Here is a 27,828-nt window from a genome sequence, read left to right as displayed (position 1 = left end):
GGCCCATGCTGGGCTCACACTGAGGCCACACTGGGATGATACTGGGACCATACTGGGCCCACGCTGGCCTCACACTGGGGGCCACTCTGGGAAGATACTGGGATCCCACTGGGGCAGACTGGGACCGTGCTGAGGCCAAACCAGTGTTACGCCAGGCCCCACTGGGGGGGGGGGGGGGGGCAGAGCCCGGACGCCGGGGCCCCCCTTCACGCACCGCCGCGCCGCGCTAGGCGGGGCTCCCGGACGCCTGGGCCCCCGGGGGGGCCGTGCCTCAGTTTCCCCTTCCGCCGCGGCGCCTTGTGGGGCGGCGGGCGCGCGCGGGGGGGGGCTGCGGCGGCGGCGCTGGTGGCGTCCCCGTCCCCGAGGGGCGGGCGGGGGGCGCGAGGGGCGCGCGGGGGCCGGGACCCCCCCCGCCCCGCGGCGGCGGCGCCTCCTGCGCGGGGGGGGGGCCGCCATGGACCCCCACCGCCTCCGCATCGCCGCCCGCGACCCCCAGGACGACTTCGAGCTGCTGCAGCGCCTCGGCGGCGGCACCTACGGCGACGTCTACAAGGTGACGCGCGCCCCGCGACCCCCCCCCAGCAAGGGCCCAGGCGTCCCCGCGGCCCCCCCCCACCCCGGGACATCCAGGGCCCAGGCGTCCCCCGCTGCCCCCATCCCAACCGCGGCCCCGGGACCCCCCCGAACGTCGCGATGGCGGGGCCCAGGTGTCCCCATGTGCCCCCCCCGGGGACATTGAGGGCCCAAGCGTCCCCGCGTGCGCCCCTGGGACATCGAGGGCCCTGGTGTCCCCATATGCCCCCCCCCGGGACATCGAGGGCCTCGGTGTCCCCATGTGCCCCCCCCGTGACATCGAGGGCCCAGGCGTTCCCGCGTGCCCCCATCCCATCCCCAGCCTTGGGATCCCCCCCCCACAAACGCTGTGGCGGCAGGGCCCAGGCGTCCCCACGTGTGTCCCTCCCCCCCCGGGGACACCGATGGCCCAGGCGTCCCCACATGTCCCTCCCCACCTCGCCGGGGACACGAGGGCCCCGGTGTCCCCATGTCCCCCCCCGGACACCTAGGTCCCTTGGGTGGCGGTGGGGGGGGTGAGGAGCATCCCGTAAGGGCGGGGGATGCCCCAGCCCACCGCTGCCCCGCTTCCTCCCAGTTCCCCCCAGTTTCCTCCCAGTTCCTCCCAGTCCCCCCCAGCCCTTCCTGCCCCCCCGGGGAGCCCCGAGCCGCCCCGGCGCATCCGGCACTGGGGGCACTGGGAGGCGGGGGGGCACTGGGAGGTGTGGGAGGGCACTGGGAGGCTGAGGGGGAGCACTGGGAGGCGGGGGGGGCACTGGGATGCGGGGGGGCACTGGGAGGTGTGGGGGGGCACTGGGAGGCTGGCGGGGAGCACTGGGAGGCGCCGGGGGGTCCCAGCTCTGGGGGAGCCCCTGCCCTGAGCCTGGCTCGGCCCCGGCCCCCCCAGGCCCGCAGCAAAGCCACGGGCGAGCTGGCCGCCATGAAGGTCGTCAAGATGGAGGCAGGTGAGGGGGGGGCCCCCGCCGGGGGGCCCAGGCGTCCGGGGGGGCCACCCGCCCCGGCCACGCACCAAGATGCTCCTGCCTCCCCCGCCGGCCCCGTCTGCCCCCCCGGGACCCCCGATACCCCCCGACACCCCTCGGGAGCCCTCGATACCCACCAATATCCTTTGATACCCCCCCAATACCTGTTAATATTCCCTTAATAGGTCCTGATACTGGTTAATACTCCCTGGTGCCTTTTAATACCTCCTTAATACTCCCAAATACCTCTTAATACTGTCCTGGTACTCCTTAATACTTCCTGATACTCCTTAATGTCTGTCGTGCACCACAATATCCTACCGATACTCCTTAATACTCTACCGATACCCCTTAATACTTTCAGCTACTCCTTAATACTCCTCACAGCCTTTAATACCCTACTGATACTCCTTAATACTTGCTGTACTTCTTAATACCCTTCAATATCCCTTAATACCCCCTGATACCCCCTATTACTCCCTGGTGCCCGTTAATACCCCCTTAATACTCCCCATTACTGCTTAATATTTTTCCCAATACTCCTTAATGCTTTGCTGATACCTTTTAATCTTTCCTGTACCCCTGAGTACCCCGCAATACCCCTTAATACCCCCAATACCCCTTAGTACTCTTTAATGCTCCCCTGAGGCCCCCCGGGTGCCTCCTGGGATGCTCTGAGACCCTTTAATCCCCCCCGGGGGCCTTTTGGGGTGCCCTGATGCCCCCCCGGGACCCCCAAAACCTCCTGGGTTGCCCCTGGCACTCCCCAGTGCCCTCCTGGGACCCCCAAAGTCCCCCCCCGGAGAGAGAGACCCCCCCTACTCCCCCGGGTGCCCCTGGGGGCCCCTAATACCCCCTGGGACCCCCGAGGTGCCCCTGAGACCCCCCCAATAGCCCCTGGGACCCCCCCGCGACCCCCAGATGCCCCTGAGAGTCCCTGATAGCCCTTTGGGACCCCCCAGGGACCCCCAGATGTGCCTGAGAGCCCCCAGTAGCCCTTGGGGGACCCCCGAGACCCCTAGGGACCCCCAGCTGCCCCTGAGGACCCCCAGTAGCCCTTGGGACCCCCCGGGACCCCCAGATGCCCCTGAGACCCCCCTGATAGCCCCTGGGACCCCCAGATGCCCCTGAGACCCCCCCCAATAGCCCTTGGGACACCCCTGGGACCTCCAGATGCCCCTGAGAGCCCCCAGTAGCCCTTGGGGGAACCCCAAGACCCCCCGGGACCCCCAGATGCCCCTGAGAGTCCCCGATAGCCCCTGGGACCCCCAGATGCCCCTGAGACCCCCCCAATAGCCCTTGGGACACCCCAGGGACCCCCAGATGCCCCTGAGAGTCCCCGATAGCCCCTGGGACCCCCAGATGCCCCTGAGACCCCCCCAATAGCCCTTGGGACACCCCTGGGACCCCCAGGGACCCCCAGATGCCCCTGAGGACCCCCAGTAGCCCTTGGGGGACCCCTGAGACCCCCAGGGACCCCCAGCTGCCCCTGAGGACCCCCAGTAGCCCCTGGGGGACCCCCCCAGGACCCCCAGATGCCCCTGAGACCCCCCTGATAGCCCCTGGGACCCCCAGATGCCCCTGAGACCCCCCCCAATAGCCCTTGGGACACCCCTGGGACCTCCAGATGCCCCTGAGAGCCCCCAGTAGCCCTTGGGGGACCCCCGAGACCCCCAGGGACCCCCAGCTGCCCCTGAGGACCCCCAGTAGCCCCTGGGACCCCCCCGGGACCCCCAGATGCCCCTGAGAGTCCCCGATAGCCCCTGGGACCCCCAGATGCCCCTGAGACCCCCCCAATAGCCCTTGGGACACCCCTGGGACCCCCAGGGACCCCCAGATGCCCCTGAGGACCCCCAGTAGCCCTTGGGGGACCCCTGAGACCCCCAGGGACCCCCAGCTGCCCCTGAGGACCCCCAGTAGCCCTTGGGACCCCCCCAGGACCCCCAGATTCCCCTGAGACCCCCCTGATAGCCCCTGGGACCCCCAGATGCCCCTGAGACCCCCCCCAATAGCCCTTGGGACACCCCTGGGACCTCCAGATGCCCCTGAGAGCCCCCAGTAGCCCTTGGGGGACCCCCGAGACCCCCAGGGACCCCCAGCTTCCCCTGAGGACCCCCAGTAGCCCCTGGGACCCCCCCGGGACCCCCAGATGCCCCTGAGAGTCCCCGATAGCCCCTGGGACCCCCAGATGCCCCTGAGACCCCCCCAATAGCCCTTGGGACACCCCTGGGACCCCCAGGGACCCCCAGATGCCCCTGAGGACCCCCAGTAGCCCTTGGGGGACCCCTGAGACCCCCAGGGACCCCCAGCTGCCCCTGAGGACCCCCAGTAGCCCTTGGGACCCCCCCAGGACCCCCAGATTCCCCTGAGACCCCCCTGATAGCCCCTGGGACCCCCAGATGCCCCTGAGACCCCCCCCAATAGCCCTTGGGACACCCCAGGGACCCCCAGGTGCCCCTGAGAGCCCCCAGTAGCCCTTGGGGGACCCCCGAGACCCCCAGGGACCCCCAGCTTCCCCTGAGGACCCCCAGTAGCCCCTGGGGGACCCCTGGGCCCCCCCCGGGCCCCCCCAAGGCCCCCGGCCCACGCAGGCCTCTCCGCAGACGACGACTGCGCCACGCTGCAGCAGGAGGTGCTCATGGTGCGCTCCTGCCAGCACCCCAACATCGTCGCCTACTTCGGCAGCTACAGCTGGTGAGACCCCCCCCCCGCGCCCCCCGGTCTGCCCCCGAGCCCCCCCGGTCTGCCCCCGACCCCCCTGATACCCCCCAGTCTGTCCCCGACCCCCCGGCGCCCTCCTGAGCCCCCGATACCCCCCCATGTCCCCCAATACGCTGTCGATGCCCCCCAACCCCCCCTTGTGCCCCCCAATACCCCTCTGGTGCCCCCCAGGACCCCCAACTCCCCCCAGACCCCCCTTGTACCCCCCAATACCCCCCTGGTGCCCCCAGGACCCCCCTGGTGCTCCCCAGGACCCCCAATCCCCCCCTTGGGGCCACCAACATCCCCCTTGGGGCCCCCCAGCACCCCCAGCACCCCCCAGAGACCCCCAATCCCCCCCTTGGGGCCTCTAATACCCCTCTGGTGCCCCCCAGACCCCCCTGGTGCTCCGCAGGACCCCCAACTCCCCCCAGAGACCTCCAATCTCCCCCTTGGGGTGCCCAATGCCCCCCTAGTGCCCCCCAGACCCCCCTGGTGCTCCCCAGGACCCCCAACTCCCCCCAGACACCCCCAATCCCCCCCCTTGGGGCCCCTAATACCCTCCTGGTGCCCCTCAGGACCCCCAACACCCTCCAGGGACCCCCAATCTCCCCCTCATGCCCCCCAATACCCCTCTGGTGCCCCCCCCCAGACCTCCCTGGTGCCCTCCAGGACCCCCAACACCCCCCAGAGACCCTCAAGTCCCCCTGGAGACCCCCAATTCCCCCCCGTGGTGCCCCCGATCCCCCCCCCCGGCCCCCACCCCACCGTTAACCCCCATGGGCGCCGCAGGTGCAACAAGCTGTGGATCTGCATGGAGCTGTGCGGCGGGGGCTCCCTGCAGGACATCTACCACGGTACGGGGGGGCCGAGGCACCGCGCGGGGCCCAGGCGTCCGGGGGCCCCCCCCCGGGACCACCGCTGACCCCTCCCGCTGCTGCAGCCCACCGGGGCCCAGGCGTCCGGGCCCTCTGCGCCCCGGCTTTTGCTTGGGGTGGCGGGGGGGCCTGCAGAACCCGGACGCCTGGCCCCCCACATGCTGCTTTTGGGGGGTGAGGGGGGGGCTGTGCAGTGCCCAGATGCCTGGGCCCCCCCCCATGCTACTTTGGGAGGGGGCTGCAGCGCCCGGACGCCTGGGCCCCCGCTGAGCCGGGCCCTCTCCCCGCAGTGACGGGGCCCCTCTCGGAGCAGCAGATCGCCTACGTGTGCAGGGAGACGCTGGAGGTGAGCGTGCCCCCTCCCGCCCCCCCCAGCACCCTGACATCCCCCCCCAACCCACCGGGGCCCCCCCGAGCACTCCGGGGCCCCCCCGGTGTCGCCCCGGGGCCGACCCCCCCCTCTCGGTGCTCGCAGGGGGTCTCGTACCTGCACTCCCAGGGCAAGATCCACCGGGACATCAAGGTAGGGGACGCTGCGGGGTGGGGGGGGACGCGGGGGGGGGCACGGACCCGGGGGTCCCCCTGACCCCGTGTGTCCGTCCGTCCCCCCCCCGCAGGGTGCCAACATCCTCATCAACGACAGCGGGGAGGTGAAGCTGGGTGAGCGCCCGCCCCACGGCTGGGGGCCGGGGGGGCTCTGGGGGGGCAAATAGGGGAATCTGGGGGGCAAAGAGGGGGGCAAATAGGGGGCCTGGGAGCAAAGGGAGACCTGGGAGGAGGCTCGGGGGGGCAAATAGGGGAATCTGGGGGGCAAATAGGGGGCCTGGGGGGGCAGAGAGGGGCAAAGGGGGACCCAGGGGGCAAATGGGGGCCCTGGGGGGGGCTCTGGGGGGGTAAATAGAGGAATTAGGGGGCAAAGGGGGGATGTGGGGGGCTCTACGGGGGCAAATGGGGGACCCAGGGGGCAAAGAGGGGGCCTGGGGGGCAAAGGGGGACCCAGGGGGCAAATGGAGGACCTGGGGGGGCTCTGGGGGGGCAAATAGAGGAATTAGGGGACAAATGGTGGATGTGGGGGGGCTCGGGGGGGGGCAAATAGGGGCCCTAGGGGGCAAAGGGAGGCTCTGGGAGGGCTCTGGGGGGGCAAATGGAGGACCTGGGGGACTGGGGGGGCTCTGAGAGGGGCAAATAGGGGAGCTGGGGGGTGAAGAGGGGGGCAGAGGGGTGCTGGAGGGCGGGGGGACCCCCCAGCCGCCTGGGTGCTCTCCTGGGGGGCAGCAGTGGGGTGGGGGGGGGGTCAGGACCCCCCCTCACGGCTCACACCCCCCCCCCCAGCCGACTTCGGCATCGCGGCCCAGATCAGTGCCACCTTCGCCCGGCGGATGTCCTTCATCGGCACCCCGTACTGGTACGGCGGGGGGGGTCCCGGGGTGGGGGGGGCACTGGGGGGGCCGCCCTGACCCCCCCTGCGCCCCCCCCCCCCAGGATGGCCCCCGAGGTGGCGGCGGTGGAGCTGAAGGGGGGGTACAACGAGCTCTGCGACGTCTGGTCCGTGGGCATCACCGCCGTGGAGCTGGCCGAGCTGCAGCCCCCCCTCTTCGACGTGCACCCGCTGCGGTGAGCCCTGGGGGGGCCCCGGCGTCCGGGACCCCCCCCCCCGGCTGGCCCCCAGCACCCGTGGGTGCTGCCAGTGGTGGCCATGCGGTGACAACCGCGATGTCCCCCCCCCCCAGGGTGCTGTTCCTCATGTCCAAGAGCGGCTACCAGCCCCCCAAGCTGAAGGACAAGGGCAAGTGGTGAGTGGGGGCGGCCCGGACGCCTGGGCCCCGGCACCGCAGCCCCCCTGACGTCCCCCCCCCGCAGGTCACCCGCCTTCCACAACTTCGTCAAGGTGACGCTCACCAAGAGCCCCAAGAAGCGGCCCAGCGCCGCCAAGATGCTCGCCGTAAGCCTGGCCCCGTGTCCCCCCCCTCGGGGGTGTCCCCATGTCCCCGTGTCCCCGTGTCCCCATGTCCCCATGTCCCCATTCCAGCCCTGCGTCCGTCTCCGCTCCCGTCCGTGCCCCCGTCCCGCTCCAGTGCCTGTCCCCATCCTCGTCGTGTCCCCATTGCTCTCGCCATCTCGATCCTTCCTTGTCCCCATCCCTGTCCCCATCCCAATGGCTCCTGTCCCCTGTCCCTGTCACTGTCCCCACAGCCCCTGTCCCCATCCCTGTCCCCATCCCCATGTCCCCATCCCCTTCCCCACAGCCCCTGTCCCCATCCCTGTCCCCATCTCCACAGCTCCTCTCCCCCATCCCTGTCTCCCTCCCTGTCCCCATGTCCCCACCCCAGCCGCATGGTCCCTGTCCCCGTCCCCATGGCCCTGGTCCCCCATCCTCATCCTTGTCCCCATGTCCCTGTCCCCATTCCCATCCCCATGTCCCCACGTCCCCATGTCCTTGTCGCTATTCCTGTCCCCATCCCCATGTCCCCATCCCCTTCCCCACATCCCCTGTCCCCATCCCTGTCCCCATCCCCATCCCCATCCCCATGGCCCCATCCCTGTCTCCATGTCCCCACGTCCCCATGTCCCCGTGTCCCCGTGTCCCCATGTCCCCCTGTCCCCCAGCACCAGTTCGTGGCGCAGCCGGGGCTGAGCCGCACCCTCACCCTGGAGCTGCTGGAGAAGCTCCGGGACCCCGAGAGGCTCCTGGGGGGCTGCGACCCCGACGAGGAGGAGCCCGAGGTGGGACTGGGGGGCACTGGGAGCGACTGGGGACACTGGGAGGGACTGGGGACATTGGACTGGGGGCACTGGGAGGGACTGGGGACACTGGATGGAGGGCTGGGGACACTATGGGGGACTGGGAGGGACTGGGGACACTGGATGGGGGGGGACTGACAGCACTGGGGGGGCTGGGAACATTGGATAGGGGACTGGGAGGGACTGGGGACGCTGGAAGGGACTGGGGACACTGGATGGGGGAACTGGGGGCACTAGGAGGGATTGGGGAGACCGGATAGGGAGACTGGGGGCACTGGGAGTGACTGGGGTTACTTGATGGGAGGACTGGAGACACTGGGAGGGACTGGGGACATTTCATGGGGGGACTGGGGACACTGGATGGGGGGACTGGGGGCACTGGGAGGGACTGGGGACACGATGGGAGGACTGGAGGCGCTGGGAGGGACTGGGGACATTTCATGGGGGGACTGGGGACACTGGAAGGGACTGGGGACACTGGATGGGGGGACTGGGGGCACTGGGAGGGACTGGGGACGCCAGATGGGAGGACTGGGGACACTGGGGACACTGGACTGGGGACGCTGGGGGGACGGGGCCTCGGGGGGGGACACGGGGCCGCCCGTCACCCCGGCGTCCCGGCAGCTGCCACCGCCGGTGCCCCGCCGGATCCACTCGACCCACCGGCCACCGCCGGCCGGCCGCGGCGACGCCGACCTCAACCGTGCGTGTCCCCCCCCCGCCCCCCCCCGGCACCCCAAACTGTCCCCAGAGCCCCCGAAACAGCCCCCACCCCCCAAAACGCCCCATCCTGCCCCAAAACCACCTCCGGGCCCTGGGACGGCTCTTGCCCGCACCCTGCCCCCACCCCGGTGTCCCCAGCCCCCCCATGTCCCCACGTCCCTGTACCCCCCATGTCCCCTGTCCCCATGTCCCTGGCATCCGCCATCCCTGTGACCCCCATGTCCCCAACCCCCCCCGTGTCCCCCCATGTCGCCCTGCCCTTGTGACCCCCATCCCTGTGACCCCCATGTCCCTGTCCCCATGTCCCTGGCATCCCCCATCTCTGTGACCCCCATGTCCCCAAACCCCCAGTGTCCCCCCATGTCCCCCTGACCTTGTGACCCCCATTCCTGTGACCCCCATGTCCCCAAACCCCCAGTGTCCCCCCATGTCCCCCTGCCCTTGTGACCCCCATCCCTGTGACCCCCATGTCCCCAAACCCTGTGTCCCCCCCAGTGTCCCCATGCCCTTGTGACCGCATCTCCATGCCCCAACCCCCCCGTGTCCCCCCCCATGCCCCCATCCACATCCCCGGTGTCCCCACGCCCCCGTCCCCGCGCCCCCAGGGCCCCCCCCACCCCCGTGCCCCCCGCCGTGGCCCCCCCGGCCCCCGCCTCACCCTGTCCCCGCAGTGCACCCGCTCGGCGGGGGGCCCGGATGGCGCAAGGAGGGCGACCCCCCCTCGGCGCAGCCGGTACGTGGAGGGGCTGGGGGGCTCCTGGGGGGGCCCAGGGTCACCTGGGGGGGTCTGCAGGGGCCTGGGGGGCCCTGGGGGTGTCCCTGGAGGAGCTGGGGGGCTCCTGGGGGGGCCAAGGATCACCTGGGGGGGTCTGCAGGGGCCTGGGGGGCCCTGGGGGTGTCCCTGGAGGGGCTGGGGGGCTCCTGGGGGGGCCTGGGGTGACCTGGGGGGGTCTGGAGGGGCCTGGGGGGCCCTGGGGGTCCTGAGGGGACAACTGGGGGACCCTGGGGGTGTCCCTGGAGGGGCTGGGGGAGTCCTAGGGTGACCTGGGGGGGTCTGGAGGGGCCTGGGGGGCACCTGGGGGTCCCGGGGGACTTCGGGGGGGTCCCTGGGGGTGTCCCTGGAGGGGCTGGGGGGCCCAGGGGGGGCTGGGCACTTCTGGAGGGTCCTGGGGGGCACCTGAGGGGCCCTGGGGGCATCTGGGGGGTCCTGGAAGGCACCTGGGGGTCCCTGGGGGGGGACTTGGAAGGGCTGGGGGGGTCCGGGGGGGGTCCGGGGGGGGCTGGGGCATCTGGAGGGGTCTGGAGGGTCCAGGGGTGGTTGGGGGGGGGAGAAGTCTCCCGGGGGGGCCCTGGGGGTCTCCTGGGGGGTCCCTGGTTCACGCCCCCCCCCAATGCCCTGACCCTCTCCCCCAGGTGCTGGTGGCAGAGCCTGGCGGCGGCAGGCGAGTCGGGGGGGTTGGGGACAGCGCCCGGTGACATGGGGATGGGGGGACACGGGGGGACACAGGGGGACACGGGGGGGACATGAAGGGACACAGGGTCCTGGGACAGTGCCTGGTGACATGGGGGTGGGGGGGGACACGGGGGGTACATGGAGGGACACGGAGGGACACGGGGGACACAGGGGACATGGGGGACACGGGGGACATGGGGGACATGGGGGGACATGGACATGGTGGGGGGAACATGGGGAACATGAAGGGACACAGGGTCCTGGGATGGCGCCTGGTGACATGGGGGTGGGGGGGGACACAGAGGGGACACGGAGGGACATGGTGGGGGACACAAAAGGACACAGGGTCCTGGGATGGTGCCTGGTGACATGGGGGTGGGGGGGACATGGAGGGACATGGGGGGGACACAGGGTCCTGGGATGGCGCCCAGTGACATGGGGACACAGGGGGGACACGGGGGGTGGGGGGGTCCAGTGGGACATGGGGACATCGGGGACACGGGGTCTGGGGACAGCACCCAGTGAGACAGGGTTGGGGGGGAACACGAGGACCCGGGGGACATGGAGGGGACGCGGGGTTGGGGTGGGGGGGCATGGGGACGAGGGGGGGTCCCGGGGGCGGGGGGGGACACACGGGACGGGGACTCACGGCAGGGCCACGCACAGGAGCGACACGTCCGACTCCGATGACTACGACGACGTCGACATGTGGGTGACACCGTTGTCCCCCGAGGCGGTCCTGTCCCCGGGTGCCCTCCTATCCCCTGTCCTGTCCCCTGTCCTGTCCCTGGGCACCATCCTGTCCCCTGTCCCCTGCTCTGTCCCCTGTCCTGTCCCTTGGGCACCATCCTGCCTCTTGTCCCCTGTCCTGTCCCCTGGCATCATCCCCTGGGCACCGTCCTGTCCCCTTCCCTGTCCCCTCCTAGCATTACCTTGTCCCTTGTCCTGTCCCCCCCCCCCCCGGCATTGCACTGTCCCCTGCCCTGTCCCCCCCCCCCGGCATTGCCCTGTCCCCTGGCATCGTCCCCTGGGCACCTGTCCTGTCCCCTGTCCTGTCCCCCAACATCGTCCCCTGGGTGCCATCCTGTCCCCATCGGGTGGGGGGGGTCCCCGCTGTCCCCCCCCATGTCCCCCCCAGTCTCACCCGTCTCCTTCCTCCCTCCAGACCCAGCCGCTGCGACGCTGACAGGTACCGGCCCCCCCCACTGCCCCCCCCCCCGGAGATGGGGACAGACCCCCCTGCCCCACTCACGGGGACAGGGACGGGGACGGGGACAGGGACAGGGACGGCCCCGCTCACGGCTCCGCTCTCTCCCCAGCGCCACCCTGCCCGCCGACGTGCCCCCCCCGCTGCCCCCCAAGGTGAGCGCCCGCCCCACGCCGGTGCCCCACGGCGCCTCGGGGACCCTGGGGACCCCCCCCCCGGGGACCCCGATGCTCCCTGTACCCTGGAGGGGAGGGGACCCCCATACTGGCCGTACTGGGGGACACTGGGGACACCGGCCTCAGGGCAGGGCTTGGCGGGGGGTGGGGGGGGAACCAGTGCCAAACTGGGGGAGGGATGGGGCGGTCCCCATCCTGCCCCCCCACCTTGTCCCCTTTGCCCCACGGTGTCCCCAGCTGACCTCTCTTCTCCCCCTCCCCGACCCCCATGTCCTCATGTCCCCCTGTCCCACCCCTGTCCCCCCATGTCCCGTGTCCCCCCGTCCCTCATGTCACCCCCCCGTGTCCCCCCGTGTCCCCCCCTGTCCCCCCCTGTCCCCCCCCGCAGCCCAAGTTCCGCTCGGGCTCGAGGTCGGGGTCGGGCTCGGCCGAGCCCCCCCCCGAGGACGCCCGCCCCCGTCCCCGCGGTCCCCTCCTGGAGCAGCCGCCCCCCCCGGCCCTGGTGCGCTGCGCCAGCGGCCCCGTGGGGGGGCAGGGCCCCCCGGCCCCCGCCCGCGGGGTGGCCCTCGCCGCCAGCTCAGGTGGGACGGGGACACGGGGGGGACACGGGGGGGACATGGGGGGGGGACATGGCCACCAGTGCCCACCCATGGGGTGGCCTTCACTGCCAGCTCAGGTGGGATGTGGGGGGGACATGGAGGGGGACACGGGGGGGGGGCACAGCCACCCCCCTGCACCCACTGCCAGCTCAGGTGGGATGGGGACAGGGACATGGGGGGGACACGGGGGACATGGGGGGGGACACAGGGGACGTGGGGGGGACACAGCCACCGGTGCCCACCCATGGGATGGCCCTCAGTGCCAGCTCAGGTGGGACTTTGGGGGGGGGGACATGGCCACCCCCCCAGTACCCACTGCCACCCCAGGGGACATGGGGGGGAGATGGGGTCATGGGGGGGGCACAGGCAGATTGGGGCCCTGGGGGGGGGGGTGCCGGGGTGGGGGAGGCTGGGGGCACACGGGGACATGGCACGGGGGGGGGGGGGACAGGGACATCCCCGCGGCCCCCCCCGACACCACCGTTCCCCCCCCAGACCCTGCGCTGTGGTCGGGGCCCAGCAGTGAGGACCCCCCGCTGCTGCCCCCCAAGACGGAGAAGATCCGGAGAGCGGTGAGACCCCCCCCCCCACGACCCCCCCCCCACGTCCTCCCCCCCAGACCCCTCTGTCCCCCCATGACCGTCTTGTCCCCCCCCCCCCCAGGTGCCAGCGGACAACGGGGGGGCCGCCCCGAAGCCGCACGTGAGTGCCGCCGTTTTGGGGTGGGGGGGTGATGGTTGGGGAGGGGGGGGTCCCGCGGCCCCCCCTCACCCCGCTCACCCCCCCCCCCCCAGGACGGGTCCCTCTTCCGGAAGGTGTTTGACGGGTGTCCCCTGCGCATCACGGCCACCACCACCTGGACCCACCCCGGCACCCAAGGTGGGCGCGGGGGGGGGTGCCGCCACCAGGGAGCCCCCCCCCAAAAAGTGGGGGGATAAGGGGGGGTGCATTGGGGAGAAAAGGGGGCATTGGGGACCGGGGTGGGGGCATTGGGGACATGGGGTGCATTGGGGACACTGGGTGGGGGCATTGGGGACCATTGGGGACCCAGGGGGGTGCATTGGGGATGTGGGGTGCATTGGGGACAAGGGGGGGACATTGGGGACAAGAGGGGGCATTGGGGACCCTGGGTGGGGGCATTGGGGGCCATTGGAGACCTGGCGGGGTGCATTGGGGACATGGGGGCATCGGGGACCGGCGGGGGGGCATTGGGGACAGGGGAGGCCATTGAAGATCCTGAGTGGGGACATTGGGGACAAGGGGGGGCATTGGGGGCCATTGGGGAGGTGCATTGGGGACATGCGGGTGCATTGGGGACAAGGGGGTGCATTGGGGACAAGGGGGGGACACTGGGGGTGTGGGGGGCATTGGGACCCTGGGTGGGGGGCATTGGGGACATGGGGGGCATTGGGGACTCTGGGTAGGGGGGACATGGGCTAGGGGACACAGAGGAAGCCTTGGGGACATTGGGGGGGGGCGTTGGGGTCATGGGAGGACCGTGGGGCCCCCCCCAAGCCCATGCCCCCCCCCGCAGACCCCCACCTCATCCTGGGAGCCGAGGAGGGGATCTTCACCCTGAACCAGAGCGAGCCCGAGGCCACGCTGGAGCTGGTGGGGCTGGGGGCCGCGGGGCGGGGGGGGCCGTGGGGGGGCTGTGGGGGCGGGGGGGGTGCCCTGGCGTGGGTCCCCAGCTGCTCCTGAGCCCCAGCCCCATAGCTGCTGCTTGGCCCCCTAAGTGGTCTCCTGCCCCCCCCCCCGGACTGGGCCTTGACCCCCTGCCTTGCCCTAGACCCCCCCCCCCACCTAGTCCTGGACCCCCAACGTGGTACCCAGAGCCCCAGGCTCCTCCCTGGACCCCCAGCTTGTCCCCCGGACCCCCAGCTTGTCCCCCGGATCCCCAAATTGTCCCCTGGACCCCCATCTTGTCCCCTGGACCCCCACCTTGTCCCAGACCCCCAGCTTGTCTCCCAGACCCCCGGCTTGTCCCAGACCCCCATCCTGGTCTCAGTCCCCCCAGCATGGTCCCCAGACCCCCAGCTTGTTCCCTGGACCCCCAGCTTGTCCCCCAGACCCCCAGCTTGGTCTCTGGACCCCCAGCTTGTTCCCCAGCTCCCCAGCTTGTCCCCCAGACCCCCAGCTTGGTCTCTGGACTCCCTGGCTGGTCCCCGGACCCCCGGCCAGGCCCCCAGACCCCCGGCCAGGCCTGTCCCCCCCCCCCCGGCGGTGGCCCTGACCCCCCCGTCTGCCCCAGCTCTACCACAGCCGCACGTCCTGGCTCTACTCCATCGGCAACGTCCTCATGTCGGTGTCGGGTGAGTGTGGGCACCTGGGGGGGGTCCCGGGGGGGGGGCAGGCTCCCCCTGACCCCCCCCCCCGCCCCCCCCGCAGGGAAGACGCCCCAGCTCTACTCCCACAGCCTGCTGGGGCTCTACGAGCAGAGCAAGCGGGAGCAGCGCCCCGGGGTGCACCTCTCCCCCCACCGCCTGCTGCCCAGGTAACGGGGGGGCCCGGGACCCCCCAAAACTCCCCCAGCGGCTGCCCAGGCAATCGGGGACCCCCCCCCCCAACCCCCCAGCAGCTGCCCAGGCAATGGGGGGCCCCAAGACCCCCCCCCCAAGCCCCCCGACGGCTGCCCAGGTAATGGGGGGGCCCTGGGACCCCACCCCCAAAACTCCTAATGCCTGCTGCTAGATAATGGGGACCCCCCCCCCCAGGACCCCCAAACCCCTAATACCTGTTGCCAGGTAGTGGGGACCCCCCCCCAACCCCTAATGCCTGCTGCCAGGTAATGGGGACCCCCCCAGGACCCCCCCCAACCCCTAATACCTGCTGCCAGGTAATGGGGACCCTCAGGACCCCCCAAACCCTCCTCTGACAACCCCAAAAATGGGACACCCCCCCCCCCCCCCCCGGGGCCAGCCCCGGGGTGCCCCAGCGTCCCCCCCGCCCGCAGGAAGAACGTCACCTCCACCAAGATCCCCGACACCAAGGGCTGCCGGACCTGCTGCGTGGGTGAGTGGCGTCCCCGGGATGGGGGGGACGGGATGGGGGGGTCCCCGGCCCCCCCCCGGCGGCTCACGGGCACCCGCCGCCGTCCCCAGCCAGGAACGGGCACACGGGGTGCCACTACCTGTGCGGGGCCCTGGACGCCAGCGTGGTGCTGCTGCAGTGGTACGAGCCCATGCAGAAGTTCATGCTGGTCAAGGTAGGGACGCGTCACTGTCACCGGCCTCGTGTCCCCCAGCAGCCCCCCGTGTCCCCCATCGTTGTGTCCCTAACAGCCCCCACCGCCCTGGTCCTTGTGTCCCCAACAGCACCTGCACTGCTCTGCTCTTGTGCCCCCTATGTCTCCCATGTCCTTCTGTCCTCGTGTCCCCAACTTCCCCCACATTGCCATCCCCACATCTGCCTGTCCTTGTGTCCCCTACGTCCCCCGTATCTCCTGGTCCCCTACATCCCCTGTGTCTCCTTCCTTGTCACCAGCATCCCCCATGTCCCTCGTCCCTGTGGTGGGTCCCCATGTCCCACCCTATCCATGTGCCCCTGTACCCCCAGGCCACATCCCTCTGTCCCCATGTCCCTGTGGCAGGTCCCCATGTCCCTGTGCCCCCATTTCCCCTTGTCCCCATGGTGGGTCCCCCTGTCCCCATGTGCCCCTGTACCCCCAGGCCACATCCCTCTGTCCCCATGTCCCTGTGGCAGGTCCCCATGTCCCTGTGCCCCCATTTCCCCTTGTCCCCATGGTGGGTCCCCCTGTCCCCATGTGCCCCTGTACCCCCAGGCCACATCCCTGTGTCCCCATGTCCCTGTGGCAGGTCCCCATGTCCCTATGCCCCCATTTCCCCTTGTCCCCATGGTGGGTCCCCCTGTCCCCATGTGCCCCTGTACCCCCAGGCCACATCCCTCTGTCCCCATGTCCCTGTGGCAGGTCCCCACGTCCCTGTGCCCCCACATCCCCCTGTCCCCGTGGTGGGTCCCCATGTCCCCATGTGCCCCTGTACCCCCAGGCCACATCCCTGTGTCCCCATGTCCCTGTGCCCCCATTTCCCCTTGTCCCCATGGTGGGTCCCCCTGTCCCCATGTGCCCCTGTACCTCCAGGCCACATCCCTGTGTCCCCATGTCCCTGTGGCAGGTCCCCATGTCCCTATGCCCCCATTTCCCCTTGTCCCCATGGTGGGTCCCCCTGTCCCCATGTGCCCCTGTACCCCCAGGCCACATCTCTGTGTCCCCATGTCCCTGTGGCAGGTCCCCATGTCCCTATGCCCCCATTTCCCCTTGTCCCCATGGTGGGTCCCCCTGTCCCCATGTGCCCCTGTACCCCCAGGCCACATCCCTGTGTCCCCATGTCCCTGTGGCAGGTCCCCACGTCCCTGTGCCCCCACATCCCCATGTCCCCGTGGTGGGTCCCCATGTCCCCCTTGTATCCACGTGCCCCTGTACCCCCCCCACGTCCCCGTGCCGGGTCCCCGCGCCCCCCACGTCCCCACACCCCCCGTCCCCGCGCCCCCACGGCCTCACGGGGTCCGCAGCACTTCGACTTCCCGCTGCCGTCGCCGCTGCGGGTGTTCGAGCTGCTGGTGAGCCCGGGCGAGGAGTACCCCAGCGTCTGCATCGGCGTCAGCCGCGGCCCCTCGCCCGCCCGGCCCGTCCTCTTCCACACCATCAACCTCAACTCCCTCACCTCCTGGTTCACCCACGCCGACGCCGGTGAGGGGCTGGCGGCTGCGAGGGTGGGGGGCTGGGGAGGGTCCCCAGGGGAGCTGGGGGGCCTGCGCCCAGGCTGGGGGTCCCTGGGGGACTGGGGAGGGTCCTGGGGGGGGAGCTGAGGGTCCTGGGCCCAGGCTGGGGGTCCCTGGGGGACTGGGGAGGGTCCTGGGGGGGAGCTGGGGGTCTGGGGAGGGTCCTGGGGGCAGCTGGGGGGCCTGGGCCCAGGCTGGGGGGGCCCTGGGGGACTGGGGAGGGTCCTGGGGGGATCTGGGGGTCCCTGGGGGACTGGGAGGGTCCTGGGGGGGGAGCTGGGGGTCTGGGGAGGGTCTCTGGGGGTCCTGGGCCCAGGCTGGGGGTCCCTGGGGTGTCAAGGAGGGTCCCAGGGGGAGCTGGGGGTCCTGTGCCCAGGCTGGGGGGGTCCCGGGGGGTTTCGGGGTCCCCCCTCACCCCGCTCTCCGGCAGAGCCCTCCTGCCCCGGCCCCGTGCAGGTGACGCAGCTGGACAGCGAGACGGTGCTGGTCCTGCTAGACCGTGAGTCCGTCTGTCCGTCCATCCGTCTGTCCGTCCACGCAACCGGGCACGCGTGAATCCGTCCCTCCGTCCGTCTGTCCGTCCGTCCTCCGTCTGTCTGTCCGTCCAGCCAGCTGGCCACGTGCTCATGCCGGCATCCGTCCGTCCAGCCGTGCCATCGTGCCTGCGTGCACCCGTCCGTGTGTCTGTCCAGCTAGTTGTCCCCGTGATTGTGCATGCATCCATCCGTCTGTCTGTCTGTCCAGCTGTCCATCCATCTGTTCATCCATCCATCCATCCGTCCATCTGTTTAGGCAGCCCTTCATGCATCCGTCTGTCTGTCCAGCTGTCCATCCACCTGTCCACCCATCCATCCATCCGTTCATCCATCCGTCCATCTTTCTAGGCAGCCCTTCATGCGTCTGTTTATCTATCCGTCCAGCTGTCCATCCATCTGTCCATCCGTCCATCCATCCATCTGTTCATCCATCCATCTATCTTTCTAGGCAGCCCTTCATGCATCTGTTTATCTATCCGTCCATCTGTCCATCCGTCCATCCGTCCATCTGTCCATCTGTCTAGGCAGTCCTTGATGTGTCCATCTGTCTGTCCATCTATCCGTCCATCTGTCCATCTGTCCATCCGTCTGTCCATCCATCCATCCGTCCATCTGTTTAGGCAGCCCTTCATGCATCCGTCTGTCTGTCCAGCTATCCATCCACTTGTCCATCCATCCATCCATCCATCTTTCTAGGCAGCCCTTCACGCATCCATCTATCTGTCCATCCATCCAGCCGTCTAGCTGGCCCTTCATGCGTCCATCTGTCTGTCCATCTATCCGTCCATCTGTTCATCCATCCGTCCATCTGTCCATCCATCTGTTCATCCATCCGTCCATCCATCCGTCCATCCATCCCTCCGTCTCGCTGTCCCTTCGTGCACCATCTCTCCCTCTATCTGTCCGTCCGTCCATCCACGCGGGCAGGGGCCGGGCCAGGGGGGCACCCAGGGGTGGCGGGGGGTCCCGGGGGGGTCCCGGGCGCCGTGGCTGACCCCCCCCCCCGCGCCCCCCCCCCAGGGAGCGTGAGGCTCGTCACCCTGCAGGGCGCCCCGGCCCGGCGCCTGGCCGCCCCCGACATCACCTTCGACGTGGCCGTGGAGGCCGTGGGTGGGTGCGGGGGGGACTGGGTGACGCTGGGGGGGGGACTGGGGGGGCTGGGGGGGGGGCTGGGGGCTGCAGTGGGGTGTGGAGGGAACTGGTGGGTGCTGAGGGGGGCTTGGAGGGTGCATGGGGGTGCAGGAGGGTGCTGGGGGGGTGTCAAGGGACGCTCGGGGGTGGGGGGGGTGGGGGGGTGCAGAAGGGTGCTGGGAGGGTGCAGGGGGCTCCAAGGGGGTTCTGGGTGGTGCTGGGGGGTGCAGGGGGGTGCAGAGGGCTCCAAGGGGGTGCTGGGGGGGTGCAGGAAGGTGCTGGGGGTGGGGGGGGTGCAGGGGGTTCCAAGGGGGTTCTGGGTGGTGCTGGGGGGTGCAGGGGGGGGTGCAGAGGGGCTCCAAGGGGGTGCTGGGGGGGTGCAGGAAGGTGCTGGGGGTGCTCAGGGGTGCTGGGGGGGGTGCAGAGGGCTCCGGGGGGTGCTGGGGGGTGCAGGAAGGTGCTGGGGGTGCTGGGGGGGGTGCAGAGGGCTCCAGGGGGGTGCTGGGGGTGCTGGGGGTGCTGGGGGGGTGCAGGGGGTGCCCGTCTCTGACCCGTTGCCCCCCCCCCCCAGCGCTGGTCCGCGGCTGCGTCCAGGCCTTCTGGCGCCACGGGGTGCAGGTGCGGCAGGTGGGCACTGCGCAGGTGAGCCCCCCCCCCCCCGGACCCCCCCCGGGGACCCCCCCCCTCGATCCCTGGGGGTGCAGAGGGTCCCCCCCCAATCCCTGGGAATCCCCCAATCCCTGGGGGTGCAGAGGGTCCCCCCCCAATCTCTGGGGATCCCCCGATCCCTGGGGGTGCAGGGGGTCCCCCCCAGTCCCTGGGGACCCCAAGCCCTAAGGGTGAAGTGTCCCTGATCCCTGGGGACCCCCCCCCAATCCCAGGGGGTGCAGAGGACCCCCCCCAACCCTGGGAGACCCCCATCCCTGGGGGGGGGACAGAGACCCCCCCCCCCCAGTCCCTGGGACCCCCCCCGATCGCTGGGGCCCCCCCGGCCCCGTCTCCCCCCAGCTGACGGAGGAGCTCCGGGACCAGCGTTGGACCTTTCGCCTGCTCAGCTCCCACAGGTACGGCCTGGGATGGGGGGGGGCGAGGGGGGGGGGGGGGGGCACCCCGGGGTGCCCCCACCCACCCTGACCCCCCCTCTCCCCCCAGCACCCTGGTCCTGGAGACCCGCGCGGCCGACGAGGCCAACGGCCACAGCAACCTCTACGTCCAGGCGTGACCCCCCCCCCCCCCCCCCGCCACCAGACTGGGGGGGTCCCCGGGGGGGCTGAGACACAGAGCTGCCCCCCCCCACCGGGACGGCACCCATGGGTGGGCCGCCCCCCCCCCCCCAGCATCGCCCCCCTCCCCTTTGCTGACAGCTGTAATTATTTGCACCCTAAAAAAGACTGAGGACCCCCCCAAATTGCTGTGTCTGTGCTGGGGGGGGGCGCGGAGGGGACCTGGGGGGGGGAGGGCACGGAGGGGGCCCAGGCGTCCGGGGCGCCCGAAAGGAGGCAGAGGCCAGCGGCAGGTTCCAGGGTTTATTGACAGCGAAAGCCAAGCGGCCCCCCCCCGGGAGGGGGGACCCCCTGGTGTTGGGGACCCCCCCAATGTGGGGACCCCCCCCGGGTCTTCCCCCAGGCCAGGGCAGCAGCAAGACCCCCCCGTCCCGGGGGGAAAAGGCACTTAGAGAGGAGAGCTGGGGGGGCTGGGGAGATTTGGGGTCCCCCCAGGACCCCCGAGGCCCAGGGGCGATGCTGGGGGGCCCCGGGGGGGGGGGTCCCCCAAAGCCTGGGGGTGATGCTGGGACCCCGAGGCCCAGGGGCGATGCTGGGGGGCCCCGGGGGGGGGTCCCCCAAAGCCTGGGGGTGATGCTGGGACCCCGAGGCCCAGGGGCGATGCTGGGGGGCCCCGGGGGGGTCCCCCAAAGCCTGGGGGTGATGCTGGGGGTCCCCGGGGGTCCTTGGGGATCCCCCAAAGCCTGGGGACGGTGCTGGGACCCCAAGGCCCAGGGGTGACGATGTTGGGACCCCGAGGCCCAGGGGCGATGCTGGGGGTCTCGGGGTGATGCTGGGGGCCCCAGGGAGGCGTTGTGGCCCCCCCGGGAGGTGTTGGGCCCCCCGGCCCCCCGCGTGCGGGCCCCCCCCGGCCCCGCTAGCCCAGCTGGTCCTCGTACTGCTTGCGGAAGCAGTCGCCGGCGGGGAAGAAGTCCCAGCAGCGCTCCTGGTACATCTTCCACACGTAGGACTCCTGGGGGGGGGCAGAGGGGGGGGTGAGGGGGGGCCGGGCAGGGCAACCCCCCCCCAGACCCCCCGTGCAAGCCCCCTCCCCCTGCGCCAGCCCTGCGTCTGCCCTGCGAGTCCTCCGTGCCCCACGGAAACCCCCCTCTGCCGTGCAAGCCCCCCCCCGGGCCCTGTACAAGCCCCCCAGGCCCTGTACAAGCCCCCCAGACCCCCTGCAAGCCCCCCCCGGACCCCATGCCAGCCCCCCAGACCCCATGCCACCCCCCCGGACCCCATGCCAGCCCCCCATGCCCCCGGCTCACCTGCCCTGTGTGCTCCGTCTCGTCCTTGTTGATCAGATACATCAGGAAGAACCTGGGGGGGGGGGGGGGGGAACAAGTCAGTTTGGGGGGGGGGGACACGACCAAGGGGTGTCCCGGAGCCCCGCAGCCCCCCCAGGCCCCCCCAGGCCCCTCACATGTAGTTGGCCAGGTTGTGCTCCTCCAGCGTGTGGGTCTCGAAGCCGTGGGGCGTCGTGTCGAAGTAGTCGCTCCCGATGCCGCAGATGAAGCATTTCGTCTGAGGGGGGGGGAAAAGGGGGGGGGTCAGGGACCCAGGTGTCCCCCCCCAACCCAGGCATGGGGACCCAGGCGTCCGGGGCCGCTCACCTCCATGTCCTCCTTGACCTGCTCCTGCTGGTCTCGCAGCTCCCCGAAGGCGTCGATGATCAGACCTGGGGGGCCGGGGGGGGGGGGGGGTCAGCAGGGCCGGGACCCCCCCCCGCAGCACCCCGGACCCTCCCCGCGCGGTGCCCGGCGGGATGAGCCCCTCCCGCCCCCACGGCTGGGGGTCCGGCCCCCCGTGGCGGCATCGCGCCTACCCTGGATGATGGCCAGGAGGATGACGATGACGAAGAAGAAGAAGGTGATGTCGAAGACGACGCGGTAGAGCTCGTAGTCGTCCCCCGCCGGGTCCTCGATCTCGTCCCCGATGCCCCCCCCGGCCCGGACCCCCACGTACATGTGGAACAGGTAGCACTGGGGGGGGACAGGGGGGTCAGCGCAGCCGGGGACCCCCAAGGACCCCACTGTGGTCCTCTAGAACCCCCCCAGGTCCCGAGACTCCCCAGAGACCCCCAAGGACCCCCCAGGACCCCCCAGGACCCCATCAAGGACCTCCAGAGACCCCCCAAGACTTCCCAGGGACCCCCAAGGGACCTCTGGACACCCCACGACCCCCCAGCAACCTCCAGAGACCCCCCAGGACCCCCATCTGCCTCCCAAGGGACCCTGGATGCCCCCAAGGACACCCCTGGGATGTCCAGGGACCACCCAAGACCCCCAATTTCCCCCAAGGACCCCTCAGAGACCCCTAGAGTCACCCCAGCCCCCTCAGGACCCCCCCGGACTCCCCAGGGGCCCTCCAGGACCATCCCGGGGACCCCCGCATGCTCCCAGGACCCCCCCAGCTCCAACTAGAGACCCCCCAGACCCTCCTCTTGGACCCCCAGACCCTCCCCTGACCCCCACGACCCTCCCCAGACCCCCAGACGCCCCACGGACCGTCATCATGTCGTCACACTTCATATCGGGCTCGTCCTCATCCTCGCTCTTGTTGTAGAACTTGCGGAAGAAGTTGAAGGCCACCACGGTGTAGAGGTAGACGACCACGGCCAGGAGCCCCACCGTCATCGCCAGCTGCGGCGGGGACAGGGACGGGGTCAGCGGGGCCCCCCCCGGCACCCCCAGACCCCCGGGACCCCCCCTCACCTGCTTGCCGTTGTGGGTGACGGAGGAGAGGATGGTGCGCAGCGTCTTCACCCCCATGGCGATGTCCAGCAGGTGGGAGGCGAAGAAGAAGTTGTTGTAGTGGCCGAGCAGGGACATGGCCATGTACCAGGTGAGGTAGAGGAAGGACTGCGGGGACATCGTGGGGTCACCCCGCGGCCCCGGTGCTCCGGGCACCGGCACGCTGGGACCCCCAGCATCCCAGCATCCCATCGCCCTGGGACGCCCAGCTTCCCACCACCCCTGGTCCTGGGACCCCCGTCATCCTGGGACCACCAGCATCCTGGGACCACCAGCATCCCATCACCCAATGCCTTGGGACCCCCATCACCCTGGGACCCCCAGCATGCCACCACCCCTGGTCCTGTGACCCCCATCATCCTGGGACTCCAAGCCTCAGGATCCCCATCACCCTGGGACCCCCAGCATGCCACCAGCCCTGGTCCTGGGACCCCCATCATCCTGGGACCACCAGCATCCCGGGACCCCAAGCCTCAGGATCCCCATCACCCTGGGACCCCCAGCATGCCACCACCCCTGGTCCTGGGACCCCCATCATCCTGGGACCACCAGCATCCCGGGACCCCAAGCCTCAGGATCCCCATCACCCTGGGACCCCCAGCATGCCACCAGACCTGGTCCTGGGACCCCCATCATCCTGGGACCCCCAGCATCCCGGGACCCCAGGTCTTGGGACCCCCATCATCCTGGGACCCCCAGCATGCCACCAGACCTGGTCCTGGGACCCCATCATCCTGGGACCCCCAGCATCCCGGGACCCCAGGTCTTGGGACCCCTGTCATCCTGGGACCCCCAGCATCCCAGCAACCCATCACCCTGGGACCCCCAGCTTCCCACCACCCCTGGTCTTGGGACCCCCATCATCCTGGGACCCCCAGCATCCCCCCACCCCTGGTCTTGGGACCCCCATCATCCTGGGACCCCAAGCCTCAGGATCCCCATCACCCTGGGACCCCCAGCTTCCCACCACCCCTGGTCTTGGGACCCCTGTCATCCTGGGACCCCCAGCATCCCCCCACCCCTGGTCTTGGGACCCCCATCATCCTGGGACCCCCAGCATCCCCCCACCCCTGGTCTTGGGACCCCCGTCATCCTGGGACCCCCAGCATCCCCCCACCCCTGGTCTTGGGACCCCCATCATCCTGGGACCCCCAGCATCCCCCCACCCCTGGTCTTGGGACCCCCGTCATCCTGGGACCCCCAGCATCCCCCCACCCCTGGTCTTGGGACCCCCATCATCCTGGGACCCCCAGCATCCCCCCACCCCTGGTCTTGGGACCCCCAGCATCCTGGGACCGCCACCATCCCACCACCCCAGGTCTTGGGACCCCTTGGGGGCCCCAGGACCCCCATTGCTCTGGGACCTGCATCGTCCTGTGACCCTGTTGTCCCTGTCGCCCCAGGTCCCATCACCTCTACTGCCCTGGGACCCTGTCGCTCTGGGACCCCCGTCACCCCTAGGACCCCCAGACCCCCCCAAACCGTGGGACTCCATCACCTCCTCACCCCAGGACCCCATCGCCTCGGGGACCCCCCACCCCAACCATCTGGGGGTCCCATCACCCCAGGACCCCCATCAGTCTGAGACCCCCGGTCACCCCAGAGACCCCCCTGGGGACCCCCAGGACCCCCTGGGGATCCCCTCACCCCCCACTTGCCCCCCCCCCCAGCTCGGGGCCCCCACTCACGTTGTCGGTGAAGATCACCCCAAACTTCCAGATCTGGTATCGGATGTCGATGGAGGTGATCCTGGGGGGGGGGGGGGCGCAGGGGGGGGTGAGGGCGTGATGGGGACCCCCCAGAGCAAGGCAGACCCCCCCCCGACCCATGGGACCCCCCCCCAGACCCCTGGGACCCCCTAGGACCCCCTGGACCCCCACCAGCTGAGCAGGGAGCTGTCGGGGGGGGGGCCGCCGCTCGCCCTGTGCCCCGATCTCCAGGGGACCCCCCAGGCCCTATGGGACCCCCTGACCCATGGGACCCCCCAGGACCCCCCCAGGCCCATGGGACCCCCCCCGGGCCCCCACCAGGAGAGCAGGGAGCTGTCGGGGGGGGGCCGCCGCTCGCCCTGCGCCCCGATGTCCAGGCTCGCCAGCTCCATGCCCAGCAGCTCGGCGATGCGCTCGCGCCCGTAGATGTCCCCGTACTTCTCCAGCACCTGCGGGGACATCGGGGACATCGGGGACACGGTGGGGGGGGTCAGGGCACGGCCCCCCCCCGGGCTGTGGGGCCTGGGGGTGTTTGGGAGGGGTCAGTCCCCCCCTCCTCACCTTCCTCTTGACGAACTTGTCCCAGTAGTTGCTGGGGAAGGACCTAGGGGACGGCGGGGGTCAGGGGGGGCCTGTCCCCCCCCCGGGACCCCCGGCCTGAGGTCCACAGCCCCCCCATGCTCAGCACCCTGCCCTGGTCCCCCCCAGCCCTCCCAGTAACCCCCAGTGCCCTCGTACTGGGTGATGAGCACCAGCTGGTCCCACTGGCCTCCCTGGACCCCTGGTGTCCCCCCAGTGCCCCCCAGTGCCCCCAGTCCCCCCCAGTGCCCATACTGAGTGTTGAGCACCAGGTGGTCCCCCCTGCCCCCCCCTCCCAGTCCCTCCCAGTGTCCCCCAGCAGCCCATACTGGGTGTTGAGCACCAGGCGGTCCCCCCAGTGTCCCCTCGGTGCTCTCCCCAGTCCCTCCCAGTGTTGTACTGGGCGTTGAGCACCAGGCGGTCCCCCCAGTGTCCTCCCCAGTGCCTCCCAGTGCCCCCAGCTCCCCGTACTGGGTGTTGAGCACCAGGCAGTCCCCCCGGTGTCCCCTCGGTGCCCTCCCCAGTCCCTCCCAGTGCCCCCCAGCTCCCCGTACTGGGCGTTGAGCACCAGGCGGTCCCCCCGGTGTCCCCCCCCAGTGCCTCCCAGTGCTCCCAGTGCCCCCAGCTCCCCATACTGAGTGTTGAGCACCAGGCGGTCCCCCCTGCCCCCCCCCCAGTGCCTCCCAGTGCCCCCCAGCAGCCCGTACTGGGCATTGAGCACCAGGCGGTCCCCCCAGTGTTCCCCCCCAGTCCCTCCCAGTGCCCCCAGCAGCCTGTACTGGGCATTGAGCACCAGGCGGTCCCCCCGGCATCCCCCCGCCCCCCCCAGTCCCTCCCAGTGCTCCCAGTGTCCCCCTGCAGCCTGTACTGGGCATTGAGCACCAGGCGGTCCCCCCAGTGCCCCCCCCCACTCCCTCCCAGTGCCCCCCAGTGCCCCCAGCTCCCCGTACTGGGCGTTGAGCACCAGGCGGTCCCCCTGGTGTCCCCTCGGTGCCCTCCCCAGTGCCTCCCAGTGCTCCCAGTGCCCCCCGCTCCCCGTACTGGGCGTTGAGCACCAGGCGGTCCCACTGGCCCTTGACGTCGTCGTCGGGCGGCTGCTCGGTGATGTAGAGCCCCGCGAACTCCAGGCGCCGCGCGACCTCCTTCTCCCGCTTGAAGATCACCAGCGGGATCTGCGGCCCGGGGGGGGGGGGCGCGGGGGGGTCAGGAGGGCACCAGGGTCAGCGAGGGCATAGGGTTAGCGGGGGTCAGCAAGGACAATGGGGGTCAATGAGAACAATGGGGGTCAATGAGGACAATGGGGGTCAGGAGGGTCAGGAGGTCACCAGGGTCAGTGAGGACAATAGGGGTCAGAGGACATAGGGTTAGCGGGGGTCAGTGAGGACAATGGGGGTCAATGAGAACAATGGGGGTCAGGAGGTCACCGGGGTCAGTGAGGACAATGGGGTTGACGGGTCAGCGAGGACAATGGGGATCAGCAGCATCAATGGGGGACTGGGGGGGCGTGGCCATTTGGGTGGGCGTGGCCATGCGCTGCGCCCAGATGCGGACACAGCTGGGACCAGGTGTGGGCGTGGCCAGATGGGCGTGTCTGGGGGGCGTGTCCAAGGGGGCGGGCATGTCAGGGGCGTGGTCAGGTGGAGTGGGCGTGGTCAGGGGCACATCTGGACAAGGTGGGCGTGGTCAGGCCGTGGCCAGGTGGGGTGGGCGTGGTCAGGGGCACATCCGGACAAGGCGGGCGTGGCCAAGACGAGGCGGGTGTGGTCAGGGCGTGGTCAGGTGGGGTGGGCGTGGCCAGGGGCACATCGGACAAGGCGGGCGTGGCCAAGACAAGGCGGGTGTGGTCAGGGCGTGGTCAGGTGGGGTGGGCGTGGCCAGGGGCACATCCGGACAAGGCGGGCGTGGCCAAGACGAGGCGGGTGTGGTCAGGGCGTGGTCAGGTGGGGTGGGCGTGGCCAGGGGCACATCTGGACAAGGCGGGCGTGGCCAAGACGAGGTGGGTGTGGTCAGGGCGTGGTCAGGTGGGGTGGGCGTGGCCAGGGGCAGGGCCGGGCAGAGCGGGTGCAGCCGGGAGGGGTGTGGCCAGACATGGCGGGCGTGGCCGGGGGTGTGGCCAAGCAGGTGGGCGTGGCCAGGGGGCGTGGCCAGGCGGGGTGGGCGTGGCCAGGGCGCACCTTGAGGCAGTTGTAGCCGATGATGCAGAGGAAGGCGACGAGGGTGTGGGCCAGCGCCAGCCCCTGCAGCGCCGGCTGCATGTAGCCCGTGCTCTCCTCCAGGAAGTAGTAGACGACGCTCTCCTCGGCCCCCCCGGCCTCGGCGCCCGCCCCCGCCGCCTCCGCCGCCGCCCCTGAGCCCTCGGCCTCCTCCTCCTCCGCGCCCGGCGGCCGCTCCGACACCTGCGGGGCCCAGGCGTCCGGGACCTGCTGCTCGCGGCCCCCCGGGCGTCCGGGACCCGCCGCTCCTGACCCCCCCGGGGACCCAGGGGCCCAGGCGTCCGGGCCCCGCCACTCACGTCCCCCCGACCCCCGGGGCCCAGGCGTCCGGGCTGCCCCCCCCCGCCGGCATCCGCACCTTGTAGAAGAGGAGGATGAAGTTGATGGCGAAGGCGAGGAAGAGCGCCAGGAACCGCAGGTTGTAGAAGTTCCTGGACAGGTAGTTCTGGGGGGGGGGGGGGGGGACACGCTCAGAGCTGGGGGTCCCAGCCCCACGGCCCCCCCCCCCAGCACCCACCCGGGCACCCAGGGCTGCTCCTGCCCCCGGCGATGGGGGTCCTGGTCCCCCCGGCGATGGGGGTCCCAGTCCCCCCAGCTATGGGTCCCGGCCCCACGGCTATGACCCCCCCAGCCCCCCAGGGATGGGGGTCCCGGCACCTACCAGGAACTTGACCCTCTGCACCTCCAGCTCGCTCCAGAACTCCAGGGCCCCCTCGGCCGGCGGCTCCTTGCGCTCGCGGGGCACCGACTTCCGCCTCCTGGGGGGGGCCCCGGGCTCCGGCCCCCCCTCGGCCCCCTCCGCCCCGGCCTTCTCCCCGTTCTCCGTGCTGGGGGAGGGCGTCGCGTGGGCGGGGGTGCCGCTGGGCCCCCCCCATGGGGCTGTGCACCCCCC

At 71.2% G+C, this 27,828-nt stretch overlaps 2 protein-coding genes across 3 annotated transcripts in view; one reads left to right on the top strand and one right to left on the bottom strand.

Moving 5' to 3' along the window:
* Positions 1-149: 149 nt before the first annotated feature.
* On the top strand, positions 150-19,819 carry MAP4K1 (mitogen-activated protein kinase kinase kinase kinase 1). 2 transcript variants are annotated; one of them, XM_064502954.1, is made up of 33 exons: positions 150-553; positions 1,460-1,517; positions 4,139-4,229; positions 5,028-5,092; positions 5,404-5,459; positions 5,589-5,636; positions 5,731-5,773; positions 6,446-6,518; positions 6,596-6,727; positions 6,844-6,906; positions 6,974-7,055; positions 7,721-7,837; positions 8,480-8,558; positions 9,250-9,311; positions 9,992-10,020; positions 10,698-10,739; positions 11,197-11,220; positions 11,351-11,393; positions 11,803-11,995; positions 12,509-12,585; positions 12,677-12,715; positions 12,808-12,892; positions 13,548-13,624; positions 14,265-14,325; positions 14,402-14,507; positions 14,967-15,025; positions 15,115-15,218; positions 16,544-16,721; positions 17,184-17,252; positions 18,310-18,399; positions 18,992-19,062; positions 19,429-19,484; positions 19,573-19,819. In XM_064502954.1, the coding sequence occupies exons 1-33, from the start codon at positions 455-457 to the stop codon at positions 19,640-19,642; spliced, it is 2,541 nt and encodes an 846-aa protein (XP_064359024.1). In that variant the 5' UTR covers positions 150-454; the 3' UTR covers positions 19,643-19,819. The 2 variants fall into 2 exon arrangements, with proteins under 2 accessions (XP_064359024.1, XP_064359025.1); XM_064502955.1 differs by lacking the exon at positions 12,677-12,715 and having other exon boundaries at positions 398-553; positions 19,573-19,666.
* Positions 19,820-20,548: 729 nt separating this feature from the next.
* The window catches only part of RYR1 (ryanodine receptor 1), a 92,638-nt gene continuing 85,358 nt past the window's right edge, over positions 20,549-27,828 (bottom strand). The window contains exons 91-104 of the mRNA XM_064503004.1: positions 27,598-27,763; positions 27,295-27,381; positions 26,898-27,119; positions 25,765-25,895; positions 24,706-24,748; positions 24,463-24,593; positions 24,124-24,184; positions 22,397-22,543; positions 22,190-22,324; positions 21,508-21,664; positions 21,296-21,360; positions 21,106-21,206; positions 20,951-21,002; positions 20,549-20,655 (exon numbers count right to left, since the gene is read on the bottom strand). Coding sequence (XP_064359074.1) covers positions 20,560-20,655; positions 20,951-21,002; positions 21,106-21,206; positions 21,296-21,360; positions 21,508-21,664; positions 22,190-22,324; positions 22,397-22,543; positions 24,124-24,184; positions 24,463-24,593; positions 24,706-24,748; positions 25,765-25,895; positions 26,898-27,119; positions 27,295-27,381; positions 27,598-27,763 — 1,594 coding nt within the window. The 3' untranslated portion in view covers positions 20,549-20,559. The remainder of the gene's footprint in view (positions 20,656-20,950; positions 21,003-21,105; positions 21,207-21,295; positions 21,361-21,507; positions 21,665-22,189; positions 22,325-22,396; positions 22,544-24,123; positions 24,185-24,462; positions 24,594-24,705; positions 24,749-25,764; positions 25,896-26,897; positions 27,120-27,294; positions 27,382-27,597; positions 27,764-27,828) is intronic.

The sequence above is a fragment of the Dromaius novaehollandiae genome, chromosome 34 (assembly GCF_036370855.1).
Source record: "Dromaius novaehollandiae isolate bDroNov1 chromosome 34, bDroNov1.hap1, whole genome shotgun sequence".
NCBI classification, from domain to species: Eukaryota; Metazoa; Chordata; class Aves; order Casuariiformes; family Dromaiidae; genus Dromaius; species Dromaius novaehollandiae.
The sequence above is the reverse complement of the archived record's forward strand: the minus strand, read 5'-3'. Positions and strand labels throughout refer to the sequence as shown.